This window comes from Budorcas taxicolor, chromosome 9 (genome assembly GCF_023091745.1).
Source record: "Budorcas taxicolor isolate Tak-1 chromosome 9, Takin1.1, whole genome shotgun sequence".
Classification (NCBI taxonomy): domain Eukaryota; kingdom Metazoa; phylum Chordata; class Mammalia; order Artiodactyla; family Bovidae; genus Budorcas; species Budorcas taxicolor.
Genome location: NC_068918.1, coordinates 17,605,142 through 17,620,419, shown reverse-complemented (window position 1 = coordinate 17,620,419; position 15,278 = coordinate 17,605,142). Strand labels below are relative to the sequence as shown.

At 40.7% G+C, this 15,278-nt stretch overlaps 1 protein-coding gene across 1 annotated transcript in view; it reads left to right on the top strand.

Annotated features, from left to right (window-relative positions):
- The first annotated feature begins 589 nt into the window (after positions 1-589).
- Positions 590-15,278, top strand: part of TPD52L1 (TPD52 like 1) — a 33,185-nt gene continuing 18,496 nt past the window's right edge. Inside the window, exons 1-2 of the mRNA XM_052645670.1 lie at positions 590-703; positions 9,437-9,585. Of these exons, the coding sequence (XP_052501630.1) occupies positions 656-703; positions 9,437-9,585 (197 nt within the window). The 5' untranslated portion in view covers positions 590-655. The remainder of the gene's footprint in view (positions 704-9,436; positions 9,586-15,278) is intronic.

Below are 15,278 nucleotides of genomic sequence, written 5' to 3'. Positions count from 1 at the left end.
CAAAGCATTGGACATGACTAAGGACTGAACTGAACTGAACTGAACTGATCTCATGGTTTTTTGGGACCATCTCAGGATGTCATGAATTATTGGGGGAGGCTCTATTGGTCTGTCCATTCTGTGCTGAGGGTCAAGGCAGGTGATCTGCCTTGTAGATCCCTGTGGGGAGGAAGGGTATCTATTTCCAGTTCACCTTACTCTTAGGGTGTTGCCCTGTGGGGTGGCAGATTTATGGAGGGGTCTCTTCATAAAATCCTCTCCCTCAATAGTCCTGGGCTTTGTCCCCAGTCCTCTGCATCCCATGGGACAGTGAAAACCGAGGCTGGGATTCATCTCGGTGGCAAATGCAGAACTAATGAAACCTTGTTTATACCTACAGCTTCCCACTTTCACTTAGCTTTGGGCATTTCTTAGTATTCTTCACTTTCTTGGCAGCTCATTACACATTTAGAATGATTTTCTTCCGAATTTTTAGTTGTTTTTCAGAGAGAGGGTCAATCAGAGTATCTAGTCCTTCAGACTGTGGAACTAGAATTTGGCTAAATTTATTCTTTAAATGACAGTATATTTACCAATCTTGCCTAAAGGTTTGTTGGAGACCGAACCACTGCAAGGAAGAGATGAAGATGCAATAGCCAGTGCTGACTCCCCTAGCATGCTCTCCGAGGAAGAAAAAGAAGAGTTAAAGGCAGAACTAGTTCAGGTATGCTCAGTGATCTTCTGGTTGCTATGCCTATCTCCGGATTCTCAGAATTATTGTTAGTCTGATGTTGGGTTGACCAAAAAGTTTGAGTTTTTCCATAAGGTTTTAAGAAATGGAGGTCCATTTATATGGACCAATATATTGGAACATTTATATGGTCCAATAAAAGGTCCATAGTACAGTTATGTTGCCTTTCATTTAATAAGATTGAATAGGTGTTGAATTGTAAGATAATTCATTTTCTATGGTATTTTGTAATGCTAATGGTCCATTACCCAATGGTGACCGTAGGAAAACAAATGGTCTTGATGCTCAAGCAACAATAAATAGCTGTAAACATGCACCTCATATTTAGTATCACAATGCTTAAACCTGATGGAATTCCTTCAAGACCTCAGTTAAGGCGCCAGCTACCTTTTAAGAGCAGTTGTTGTTTTTGGTCAGCAGCCTAGCTCAACAACTACTTGGAAATGATTTATTTTTATAATGACAAGTCAGTCATGGAAGCAACTGGATTTATTAAATTGATGTGCTCTTTTTCAGAATAGAACTCTGCGGGTGGAGAGGGAACTGTGATGACTTTAGGCTTCGTTAGATCTTGTGTAGTGCTCCCAGCATCTGGTTCTAGATTCAGGGAGGCTGCCTGGCTTGTCGTGAAGACAACTCTTAGTTCAAGCCATTTGTCTGTATCACCCACTAGCCCCTCAACACTTTGCTAAGGAGCGTTTACATTGTAAGAGGAAAGGGCAGGAGAAGGGGAGCTTCTTAAGCAGAAGCAGCAATAGGGCAAGAAGGAAGGGGCCAGGGTTCCTCCCCATTTTGAATCCCTGGCTCAGAGGACAGAAAGCCCCTGGTCCAGTGGCAAGCAGGGCTCCACCTTCCTGCTTTGGCCTCTTCTACTGGTTTAAATTAAGCTTCACCTTACCCTCACCCCACTTCATTCATCCCAGACTCTCCAAGCTCTAAGGTTCTGATGGTGAGTGTTCATGATAGCTCTTAATAAGACTGAAGACATTTCAGGTGCTTTCACAAGACACACCCTAAAATCACTTCATGCTCAAGTAAAAGAGCAGCTTGTTCTTCTAGTGCAGCAGAGATTATTTTAGTAAGGACAGTGCCTCAGATCAAATGGCCTAGTTCTTTAGCTGGGTCTGTCTGTGGCCACTGATCCAGAACCACCTTGTTGACTTCACATTGGCCACACCTGCCAGGGTTCATGGACCAGTCAGCCTTGACAGGGAACGTCCTAGCTCCACATTTTCTTAAGGCCTGGAATCCTGGATCATGACTTGTTTGTGTCAGTTTTGGTGTCCGAAAGTTATATTCTACAGACCGGTGTTAGCTAACTGATTCTAAGCTAAAATTTAACTCCTTCACTGCTGCTGTCCAAGTTTAAGTTCATACACAACCTCTGTAACAGACCAAGTTTTATAAAATGACTTGATTTTTCTTTCGGCAATTACTGATAGACAGATAGGTAGATGGACAGATGGACGGATACACACATACATACACCTATATTTTATGCGGCTGCATTCTATATTTTCTAAACTTTCAACAATGATCATGTATTGCTTTGATAATTGAGAAGCAGTAAGCCTTGGTTCTCAATTGTTGCCCCCATGAATATAAAAACCCAAAGTTTCCACACATTTTTGTCTCATTTGGCCACATTAACAATCCTCCAGGGTGTCTCACTCCTAAGACTTTTTGAGCCTGACTTCTGAAAGTAACATCAGACTCCCTGTTACTTGTTCATGTTATCAGGATTGATGCTTTATCCCTTAGGATGCATTAGCCTCCATGCCTCCTGTCTCTCATTTCTGGATTCCTTAGGGGTGAAGAAGCATTGCGTCTTGCTAAAGGTGGCAGTGTGACTTCTGGGGACACTGGGCACAGTGCTTTGCTCATGCGCAGCAAAAAGCAGAGGAAGTTAACTGCTATTTTTCCTTTTCACATTCCCATTTCTTCTCCCTCCACCGCAGGCCACCAATGCTTTATGCTCAGTCTTTTCTTAAACCCGCTTTTTCTGCCCTTACACAGTGCCTGCCCTTCGCACACACACACAAATTAGGTTCTTTCAGACCACACATGCATTCAGATGACCTCAGATGCTAGGGTTTAATTGTATCAAGGACATCTCAGCAGTCTCACGGCTGGCTCTATGAAGAACTGAGACGTCTTGTAAACAGCTCAGCTTATCTACTTCAGTTCTCCACAGATATTCTTCCAGGACCCCTGCTCACAAGCAGCTCCTCTCTGTTTGAGGGAAGATCCCACTGGGTCTGTTAGCCACGTGGGTGGACACCTCACAGATCAGCCTGTTAGATTGTTTTCGAGTCAGGCAATCAGTCGTGGCCGTGATCCAAGGCAAGAGCTTTGCGTAGGAGGACGTCTTCTGTCTGACTGCTTTGCATAAAGGGGTCGCAGGGTATGCCGGGCACCCAGTCTCCCCTTCTGTACACTGCCCTCCCTCGGATTCTTCCGCTGTCTGCTAGCTGGGCTGGACCCACCCTGCTGCGTTCCCCCCGCACCCTGCTCTGCTTTCACCTTACGCTGTTTTGTAGCCCATATTCCCAGGAGGACACCTTTAGACTTCAGGGTGAATCTGTAACTGCATTCACTCACACAACCAGCATATTGTTCTGTTTACCAAGGGCTGGCTGCAGGAAGATCTGTCCTTGAGGAGAGAGACGTAAGCAAATACTGTCCAAGAGGCTACTACATCTTAGACGGAAGTCTGCATTTTAAAAGAGGAATCTGTTCAGTCTTGAGTTGGTTATTGTGGTCATGCAATACACGTGTTTTTAAAAGTTCCTTCAGCTTTCCTCTGCTGCCACTAAGGTGCTTGGTCCTTCTGAGGAAGCGAAGGCCGTTTTGGGGTGAGGCTGTCACTTCATCCGGCAACTAGCACTGTGCCTGGCAGCCCCCTCCTAGCTAACTCGCCTGCACCCTGGCCTCCGTCTCGGAGCTCGCCTGCATCCACTCGGCCCTCATTCTGCACGACAAGGAGGTGACGGTCCGGAGGATAAGATCAATGCCTTCATTACTGCAGCTGGTGTACATGTGTTCACTGATCCATGTCAATATATGGCAAAAACCACTACAATATTGTAAAGTAATAAAATAAATAAAGTAATTAAAAAGAAAAAAAGGCAGCTGGTGTAAATGTTGAGCCTTTCTGGCCAGGCTTGTTTGCAAAGGCGTTGGCCAGTGCAACATCGGGGGCCTCCTCCAGGGCTGGTGGACCTGCCCCGGCCACCACTGCTGCCCCAGCTGAGGAGAAGAAAGCAGAAGCAAAGACAGTAGAATCTGAAGAGTCTGATGATGACATGGGCTCTGGTCTTTTTTCACTAAACCTCTTTAGTAACGCATTCAATAAAAAGCTGAGCTCTAAAAAGAGAAAAAAAAGTTCCTTCAACGCAACACCAGTATCACTTCTGACCTGATGCAGTGGTTTGTGTATACATGGAAGGTGTGCAGTTAAGATTTCTAATGAACTTGACTCATAGCACCAACAAATATATGTATTTGTAAATTCTAGAAGTAGAATATGGGGTTTTTTTTTAAACAAATCTGGTCCATATATAAAGAAATACTATTTGTTTTAAGCATTTGTTCTCATTAGTCCTCTTACCAGCTGCTCCTAACATCTTTTCTGAGGTCTTTACACATCTATTCTGTGGGGTTTTTTTCCCTAACTCTCTTTTTAAATAAACTTGCTCATTAGTTCTGTGCTACTAACATCCCACTCACACTTTCATTTCACTAAGCTGCATTTGATGCTCAGTATTCTATAATGTGGCTTGGTTTTTGAAAAGGATAAAGTGTTGGCATTATAACTGTAAATTTATGATTATATAATAATCAAGTACTGCCAATGTCGCCTAGATAAAATGACTCAAGAAAAATAGGTATTAATAAGAGTAGGAAAATTACCAGACAGCATTACTAAGTAGACAAGCCTCTTTTGGCTGTTCCTTCTTGGCGTGTGGTTTCCCAAGGAAAGCACACAGTGCCGTCAAGCCACCTGTCTCAGGCTGGCAAATAAGTGTCCTGGGCTCTTTCTTCCTCTCCCAGTTTTTTCCTTTAAGTATTTATTTCTTTCTGGACTGAACTGGTGAACAACTAAAGCATGCATAACCAATAGTGTCTTACTGTAGCACCCCTCTGTGTTAATTGGGGTTCTCCAGAGACATAGAACCAATAGGATGTATATAGAAAGAGATTTATTCCAAGGAATCAGCTAATGTGATTCTGGGGGCTGGCAGCTCCCAAGACCTACAGTCAGCAAGCTGGACACCCAGGGGAGTCAATGGTGCAGCTTGGTCTAAAGGTCTGGGAAGAGCCGATGTTTCAGTTTGAAGCTGAAGGCAAGAAAAAACAAAAAAGCCAAACAACAACAAGACAAAACAATGTCCTAGCTCAAAAGCAGTCAGGCAGATAGAATTCCCTTTTACTCAAGGGAGGGTCAGCCTTTTTGTTTTATTTAAGTCATCAACCCATTGGGTGAGGCCCACCAACTTTGGGAGAGCAATCTGCTTTACTCAGTCTGTCCGTTTAAATGTTAATCACGTGCATAATCACCCTCAAAGACACAGAATAATATTTGACCAAATGTGTTGGTAACCCATGGCCTGTCATACTCTCCCAGGTATTATCTGCATTTTAATTTTAATTCTTCTTTACTCTTAGCCAGGGCAGGAGAAGAAGCATGATTTGAAGCAGTATGAGCAAGACACCAAAGGCTGTTACTCCTAAACATCATACTGATAATTAATAGTTTAAAAAGCTATTTCTTTCTCTGTATTTGTGACATATTTTATGTAATATAGCAGAATAAACAGAAAAGTAAGTCGTCAGTCTTCTAACATAAATTTTATTTTGAAGCTAACTCATTAGTTCATTTGTATTTTTGCATTTTTATTGTAACAAATTGATATAAAATTAACTATTTTAAAGTGAATCATTCAGTGGCATTTAGTACTCTTATAATGCTGTGTAACACCACTTCCGTCTAATTCCAGAGCATTTTCATCATCTCAAAAAGGAATCCCTTACCTGCTCAGCAGTTACTGCCCATTTACCCTTCTTTTCTGTAGCCATGAACCAGCATTCTGTCTCTGGATTCAGCTATTCTGGGTATTTCATATAAGTGGAATCATACAATATGTGACCTTCTGTCTGATTCCTTTCATTTAGCCAAATGTTTCTGAGGCTCATGTGTGTTGTAGCTTATATCAGTACTTCATCTATTTTTGTGACTAAATAATATTCCATTTTATGTATATACTACAATTTATTTATCCATTCATCCTTTGATGAATATTTGGATTGTTTTCCTGTTTTGGCTATTGTGAATAGTTCTGTTATGAACATGTATATACATGTATTTGTTTGAGTATCTCTTCTCGATTCTTTGGGGAATATAGTAGGAATAGGAATGTTGGGTCATATGGTAATTCCACCTTTAACTTTTTGGGAAACTGCTGGACTATTTTCCATAGTGGCTGAACCATTTTTATTTCCACCAGCAATGTACAAGGGTTTCAATTTCTCCACATCCTCGCCAATACTTAAATTCCTGTTCATTCATATTTAAGTAACCAAGTTTAAATATCTAATCTTGTACATAAATATTTATCCTACAAGGAGATCTCCTAGGGGATGTCAAGAAACCAGAGAACCAGACTATTAGTTTCTAACGAAGACATGATTAATTCAAAATTAACAGGGAAAGGATATCTTAAATACTTCAATTAATGATTTACCTGCACTCCAGCTCATTCCAAAATGAATTTGATATGGCTTACAATGTGGAATTTCTATACTACCTGCATCAGAGTATCTGGGGGTACTTGTTAAATAATATATATATATATATAGACAGGCCTCACCAAATTTGAGACATCAGAATCTCAGGGCCTTAAAAGGGGCCTCCTTCTGGAATCTTCATTTTATTTTATTTTATTTATTTATTTTTAACAGGACAAATCCACACTTTTATTTATTTTCAAGAAGTTTAAATTCTCGAAGGGTACAGCATCACACGAATTCTGTGTCCAATGGCCTTAAGCAGGAAGGTTGCTTCGGAATTTGGCACAAACCATGCCACTGTTTCCATGAGCTCGAGTGATCTTTCCCCAGATTACTCTGGTTTTGTTAGGTTTTCCACCAGGAGTTACTGTGTTGTTCTTTGCTTTGTACACATAAGCACATCTCTTGCTTAAACAGAACTCAGTTTCATCTCAAGCATATACACCTTCAGTTTTCAGGAGAGCAGTGTGTTCCCTTTGGTTCCGTAGACCCCGTTTATAGCCAGCAAAAATTGCCTTGGACCACAGCCTTCCAGACATATTTGTCGTTTTAGAAGTCCCGTTCCCAGCAGGCCTTCACAGGGTCCAAGATGGCTGAAAGAGCTGGAATCTTCATTTTAAATGTGCTCTCTGAGTGACTTTTATATAAACTGAAATTGATGTAACTAGGCCAAAAATTCTCATTAGTCCAATAACGGGTTGAATCTCACCAGGATCATCATTTAAAGTATTTGTGATTAGAGGACTTTCTGCTGTGTCAGGATTCTGTGCTCTGCAGAAAGAGATGAGATTGACCATTTTCAGTCATGCATGTTAATATAATTTAAGAATTATCTTTTAATTTTACCTTTTGGGATTTTCTTAATAACTATTTTGGCATATATTATGTTTAGATCACTGATATATAAATGGAAGCATTAAGAAGCATGAGTCTAACATTTTATTGCAATAGTGAGACTTTCATTATAGTGCCTGACATTAGTCTGCATAGAGTAACTGAGTTCATGTTTTTACCATTAGAAGTCTTTTCTCTACAAATACCTTTTAACATATGCTTCAATTTTTAAATGATTAGATGTGGGATTTAATATTTCTTGAGGATGATGTTTGATGAATTGGTCACTTCAGCATTTCTATCACTTTTTTGGGACCAAGGATGTCATTAGAAATCTTATGAATCCTTTACCCATTCCTCCCAACTCCCCAAAACTAATGAATATCCTACTGTCCCCCAGAATTTTGAATAAATTTCTGAGATTCCATAGATAAAAGGCTGAGAATACCGAGATGTTTAAACCTCTCTCTTCTTCTCTATACCTTTAATTTTTCTCTGCAAGTTAAAAAATTTCTCATTACTCTTGTTACACATTGGAAAAAGCAGTAACACCTAATATATCTACAAAACCAGATTCCCAGTCATTTCAGTCACTCAAACATATTATTTATTCAAAAGAAAGAAGAAAAAAATCTTTCTATACTGAATAAAAAGCTGGCCTGAAGCCCAAGTATTTTCTATGGTAAGAGAGCTAGAGATACAACCTTGAGAAATCTTAGGCAACAGACTAAATGCAGGTGAGCTCACTGACTACGATGAAGATATGGAATGTAACATGAGAGCAAAAGGATAGAGGGATCTGATTTTAAAATGATAATGTGTTCTCATTTAATGGAGAGACTGAAAACACAGTCCCCCTTGGTCACCCCTGAATACACTCCTTTTGGAGTAATGAGTATATATCTGCATACCGAAGACTCTTGCTTGCCAAGAAGAGGTAGCGTGGAGACTTCTCTGGGGGTCCAGACTCTGTGCTTCTGACACAAGGGGTATGAGTTCGATCTGTGGTAGGAGAACTAGATCCCATATGGCACTTGGCGTGGCCAAAGAAAAAAGAAAACATAGGATGCTACTAATTATAACATGTTCTTGCCTGGAGAATCCCAGGGACGGGAGAGCCTGGTGGGCTGCCGTCTTTGGGGTTGCAGAGAGTCAGACACGACTGAAGTGACTTAGCAGCAGCAGCAGCAGCATGGAAGGTGGAATTCATTTTAGAAAGACTTCAGAAAAATGTCCATGAACATACAAAAACGTTTCACAACCATTAAAAAAAATGGATAATGTTAGACTACTAGGACATTTTGCTGATATTAAAAGCTCCAAGATAGTGTTCTTTTCTGCTAGAATATTTCAGATGGGTGATTCAGTATTTCTGCCTGTTCTGTTTAAGTGATTTTTTTGTGAATACAAAGGTTTACAACACTATTTTTGCAAAAGTAGATGTCATTGTTGAGATGTTTTTCTAGCAGCTATGTCTCTGGTGACCCAAGGAACACATTTGCAAGATGATTGACAGGGTTAGTGAGGCTGTTTGTGGTCAGGAGTAGAGTGACACTTGGAATATAAATGAGGCTTAGATGCTTCATTTTTTAAAAAGAAGTAAGTAGTAAAATGCCAGCTTGGCAAAACCACAATGTATGCTTAGGTGTGGATGGCAAAAAAATAACACTGACTAATGGCATTTAAAAAGAAGTTATTAGATATAGACTACAAAATCAATTTCCTGTTCAAAAATTATATCTACGTACAATTTTAGAAAAACATTTGGACGATTGAAAACCAGAAACTCCAAGCAGTATCTATATCCTAGTAGATTACACATGGTTTTTATTGTTTTTGTATTTTGCTGTATGAGTGAATTTTTTACAAGGAGTAGTGTTTACATTTAGAATCATTCAAACTAAAAAATCTACTTTCATTTTAAAATATTAGACTTCTCTGCAGGATGTGTTCGCTAAGGCCTTGCATGGGGCTGTGTAAACAAGAGGGTGCCCAGGGTGCTTTGGATCACTGAGAGCTTCCGCCCTTGTATGTTTCATCTGGTCTGACATTTTCCCCCATCATTTTCCCTCCTGCTTGTAGCTGGAAGACGAAATTACAACCTTACGACAAGTTTTATCAGCGAAAGAAAGGCGTCTTGTGGAGATAAAACAAAAACTCGGCATGAACCTGATGAATGAATTAAAACAGAACTTTAGCAGAGGCTGGCATGACGTGCAGACCACTACTGCGTAAGTATATTTTTTTTCTTAAAAAGTAATCACTGAGCCTGCTGTCTTGCCTCTTCTATATTTTTTTTTCCTTCAAGGCTTATTTTGTACTGGTGTCCAGGGAAAATATTTTCTCTAGAAGTAAAATATATAGAAATATGAATGGTCATTAATATGTTGCATGATGCAGGCTCTACACAGTAGCTTCATGAAATAAAACTTTGTTCACCAAAACTCTGTTTTCACTTAGACTACTTTTATGGAGTTGTACGGTTTTAAATTCTTTCTCTTCAATATATATATATTTTTAACATTTGTTAAATATATACTTTAGGCTTATGTTTTTCCATAAAATTCTAAATCCTTTGAATACTTGGCACTCACTACATATTTTGAATTTCTATCAAAAATGATCGACAGTTTTAAAAACTGTAGACTTGTTGACCATTAACGTAAAGAGAAAAAACTGTATCTTTCATATTTGGGGGATGTGCTTTTTATCCCTGTTACTCTATAGAATGTGTATGTATATATTGGCCTCTGCCTCCAGTTCCTGGCACAAAGCTCCCAAACTCATAATTTCTCAAGTGATAAGAGCGCTAGGAGCATCTTTTGTTCTCATGTTTGCTCTGTGGCCCTTGTTCCTGACACAGAGTTCCTAAATCCTTTGGGATTTCCAGGGTGACAGCTGTATCCTTGGTTCTAATGAGATGACTCTTGGTGGACTCCTAGAGTAGAGCCGGTCACCAGAAAGACCAAGCCATGATTAGAAGCTGTCAGTCCCATGCCCCCTTCTCTATGGAGAGAAAAGGACCTCGAAATGGTCTATCATGCCTACGATGAAACTCCATAAACATCTCAAAAATATGGCATTTGGAGAGCTTTGAGATTGCGGAACCCATGGAAGTGCCAGGCAGGTGGTGTCCCAGGAGACAGCATGGAAAGCATGCGTTCCCATGGGAACATGGGGATGGGTTCCCATCCCCACATGCCTCTTTCATCGGGCTGTTCATCTGTATCTTTTATCATATAATTTTTACAAAAAATCGGTATAACCGAGCAAGTAATCTGTTTTCTTAAGTTCTGTGAGCCACTCTAGCAAATTAATTGAACTTGGGGAGGAGGTTGTAGGAACCTTTGATTTATAGCCCCTTGGACTTCCCTGGTGGCTCAGACAGTACCTGCAATGTGGAAGACCCAGATTCAATTCCTTCGTCGGGAAGATCCCCTGGAGAGGGGCATGGCAACCCAGTCCAGTATTCTTGCCTGGAGAATTCCATGAACAGAGGAGCCTGCGGGCTGCAGTCCATGGGGTCGCAGAGTCGGCCACGACTGAGTGACTAACACTTTGGTCAGGGGCACTGGTGATAATCTGGACCTGCGATTTGTATCTGAAGTGGGGTGAGTGGGGCGCAGTCCTGTAGGACTGAACCCTTAACCTGTGGGGTCTGATGCGATCTCCAGGTAGTGTCAGAATTAAACTGTAGGAGACTCAGCTGGTGTTGCAGAACCTCTTGATGTGAGAAACCCCTCCACACAAACACATCTGGTGTCAGAAGTGTCCTGAGTGTGCTGGTAAATGTGAGAGTACAGGAGAAACACTGGAGAAGCAAGTTTTGCTTTCTTAGACCACCACAAATGTTTTCAGCTTTGCTATTATCTTCTTGTCTGATATTAGGCAAGGTATAGAATAACTTTGAGTATTCTACGGTCTTGCTTTTGTGGGGTTATTTTTTAAAATTTCACAAAATAATTAACTATTGTGGTACTTTTCTAATGATTTAAAATATTTAGCTTGCCAGGTGGTCTTGTGCCAAAGGGAAGAAGGTGCCCAAATCCTAATGTGATTTTTCTTCCTTTCGTGTGTTGGGGGCTGGGGCCTGATGGAAAAACCATAGAGGCTTCCTATCTTTGACCCCAGATTCCACCATCAAGAAATTTTTGACCTTGTGTTATGCATTTTCTTCCCTACTATTACCCTTTGGAACTTAAAGATATTACATTCCTAGTATCTGAGTGGGAAACAGTTTTTCTCTTTGCTGATACTTCTCTCCCATGCATAGAGGGGCTTCCATGAAATGAGATCATATTAGTACCTGTCATAGGTAATGAGGATTCAGTGAGTGCAGAACAGCATCTGGCACTTTGTATGCCTGTTTGCTGTTCTAGGAAGCACGTCTGGTGGGGAGATCCAAGAATTCTGTTTTGGCTTCACAGACTTAAGAGAAGGAACCATGGTTGCCAAGGAAGGGGGAAAGAATGAGGGGCAGGGACGGCTAGGGAGTTTGGGATGGACAGGTCCACTGCCATATTTTAAATGGATAACCAACAAGGATCTGCTGTATTGCACGTGGAATTCTGCTCACTGTTTTGTGGCAGCCTGGATGGGAGGGGAGTCTGGGGGAGAATGGATACATGTATACGGCTAAATCCCTTGACTGTGCATCTGAAACTATCACAACATTGTTAATCGGCTATACCCCAATACAAGGGCTTCCCTGGGGGCTCAGTCAGTAAAGAATCTGCCTGAAATGCAGGAAACCGCCTGCAATGCAGGAGACCTGGGTTCAGTCCCTGGGTGGGGAAGATCCCCTGGAGAAGGAAATGGCAACCCACTCCAGTAATCTTGCCTGGGAAATCCCATGGATGGAGGTGCCAGCTGGGCTACAGTCCATAGCGTCGCAAAGAGTCAGACATGCCTTAGCAACCAACGCAAAATAAAATGTTGAAAAAAATTCTGTTTGAGCTGTGTTCAGTCTGAGATGCCCAACAGACCAACAAGTTGCTCCAAGGGGGCGACTCAGAGGAAGAATCAGGGCTAGAGATGGACATGAGAGTTATCCACATACTGATGTGGTGAAAGCTACAGGACTAGAACAGATTTCCTCAGAGATTAGTTAGTAAATACAGATGATTACGGTCTCACTCACCTTTAGGAATGATGTGAACTTTCCTTTGTAAAGAAGAATAAATCTCTTCTTTAAGAGGGAGGCCTGAGTCTATCAGCAACATAATTTTAGGAGATCATTCTCTCGCACCCTTTTTTCTTGACTGCTAAGGGAAGGAATGATGCTGAAGCTGAAACTCCAGTACTTTGGCCACCTCATGCGAAGAGTTGACTCATTGGAAAAGACCCTGATGCTGGGAGGGATTGGGGGCAGGAGAAGGGGATGACAGAGAAGGAGATGGCTGGATGGCATCACCGACTCGATGGACATGAGTTTGAGTGAACTCTGGGAGTTGGTGATGGACAGGGAGGCCTGGCGTGCTGCAATTCATGAGGTCACAAAGAATCGGACACGACTGAGCGACTGAACCGAACTGAACTGAACTGAAGCGAAGGGAAAAGTCCTATGTTGGGACAAGGGGTAGAGTATGATCATAGAATCTATTTTTCCCCCGGATATTTTTAATGGTGAAATAAATTATTGTTTATTAAATAATTTGCATCCATTAAAATGCTGCTGCTGCTGCTGCGAAGTCACTTCAGTCATGTCTGACTCTGTGTGACCCCATAGACGGCAGCCCACCAGGCTCCTCTGTCCCTGGGATTCTCCAGGCAAGAACACTGGAGTGGGTTGCCATTTCCTTTTCCAATGCATGAAAGTGAAAAGTGAAAGTGAAGTCGCTCAGTTGTGTCTGACTCTTTGTGACCCCATGGACCGTAGCCCACCAGGCTCCTCTGTCCATGGGATTTTCCAGGCAAGAGTACTGGAGTGGGGTGCCATCACCTTCTCCGATTAAAATGCTACTTTTCCAAAAAAAAAATTAATTACATAGAAAAATGCTAGCTAACATAATATTCAGTGAAAACTCATCTCACTTATAAAATATATATATGTAGAAAAAAGACTGAAAGGAAACTGGGTGATGGATATGTGTGTAAGATTCTTTATTTTTTCCATTCACCCATCTTTCCTTTTTTTCCTCCGCTGAATATTTAAATTCCTGCTATTAATGTACATCATACTGACTTTAGAACAATATCTATGCATCATGTGGTGAAAATTTTGATGTGAGGGAGTGATCAACTGGGGTAGGGTTAGCTTGGATAGAATTAGATTTCAAAGCACTAAAAGGAATTTTAACTGTCAAGGCACTACAGGTATTCCAGAGGCAATATTTTGCATGCTGATTAAACAGTCATGACCTATTTAGTTTGATTTATAATGAAATGAAAACCTCTGATATGTTAATGAAAGATTTTGCATGTTTTAGTTTGTGGTAGGGTTCATATTGGAAAGAAACCAGATGAATAGGAATAACTACACAGCAGATTAAAATTAACTCCTTTTTAGAAAGATAACCATACAGTATTAGGTCAAGAGATCATCTGTGTCCCAGGGCTTGTTGTTGCTGTTGTTTTTGTCATAGTTGTTTGATTTCAAAGACTCTAAGAACACACACAGAAAGTCCCCCTACCCTCTTCTTTTTTCTTCTCTGAAGCTTTATAATGTTTTTAGGCTTTAAGGAGGCACAGGGGAGGTGGGTGGCCTTGGGGTGAAGAGGTGGGGAGACCATTGGAGGAGAAATTGAATCTCTTCTGGAGATAGAAGGAAAAGTAATTTGAAAACCTGATTCATGTCATGGTGGGCTATTCAAACTGATGTGCTTCGTTTTAGTGAGTATTTGGCCTGTGCTAACCCGTAAAATTGCCCCAACACTAAACCCCTCTGAGTTGTATCATAGACCAAATGGTAGTCTACAAAGGGGAGAAGGTCATGGAATGGAATTTCAACTATTCCATCTTTTTGGAACCTTAATAAATTCACCCTATATACAGAGTAGTAAAAATCTAACATTCAGCTTTTTAAAAAATGCACAGTGCTTGAAAATTGAAGCTTGGTATATGATTTATTTACTCTTTGATTTTGTGCTTCTAAGACTTCCAGCCCATTGTGGTCAGTAAAGATTATTACATCTTATTTATGTGGCATTGCTGTGGCGCCATTAGGTTCAGAAGTGCCAGTGAAGATTAAAGACCTAATTTTAAAAGACCACGTATCCCATCTCTCTCATGGTTGCTCATTCTTACTGGCCTCATCATACAAGGTAGAACATAGGTTCTACTTTTCTAGATTCAAGTGGTAAATCTGTGATTTGGTGTTGTGTTTAGGGAACCTTTGGAAGAGAAGAAGTCTAAATAGTTTTTGTCTTTGGTGAAGTGCTGCATATGCAATTGTTAAAGTATTACTCTCTTTTAAATCCCATAATAGAAAATAGATTTGGGTTATAAAATGTCTTCTTGTAAAAAGACTGTTGAATTTAAATTTTTTTCTTCTTCCTGCATGTAGAAAAATGCTTTAGGTCAGAACACTTTAGAGGATGACATGCTTTCTCCTTTTGACTATTAACACTGATTTTCAAATCACTAGCACATGAAGAGAGGAAGAGCCCTCTGTCAGTATGCTGGCCAAACAGCTCACCTGTTCTAATGTTTAAAGGTTACCCATTCCTTAAAATGTAAAGATACACACACACACAGATACAATGGAGTATTATCCAACCATGAGAAAAGGAAATCCTGTTGTTTGCAATAATATGGGTGGGCCTTGAGGGCACTATGCTAAGTGAGGTCAGAGAAGGATAGAATCTACATGGTGTCACTTATATGTGGAATCTAAAAAAAAAAAAGTCAGACTCTTGGAAACAGAGAATGCAAGAGCGGTTTCTGGAGGTGGTGGGTATGGGTGAAATAGGGAGAGGTTGCTAAG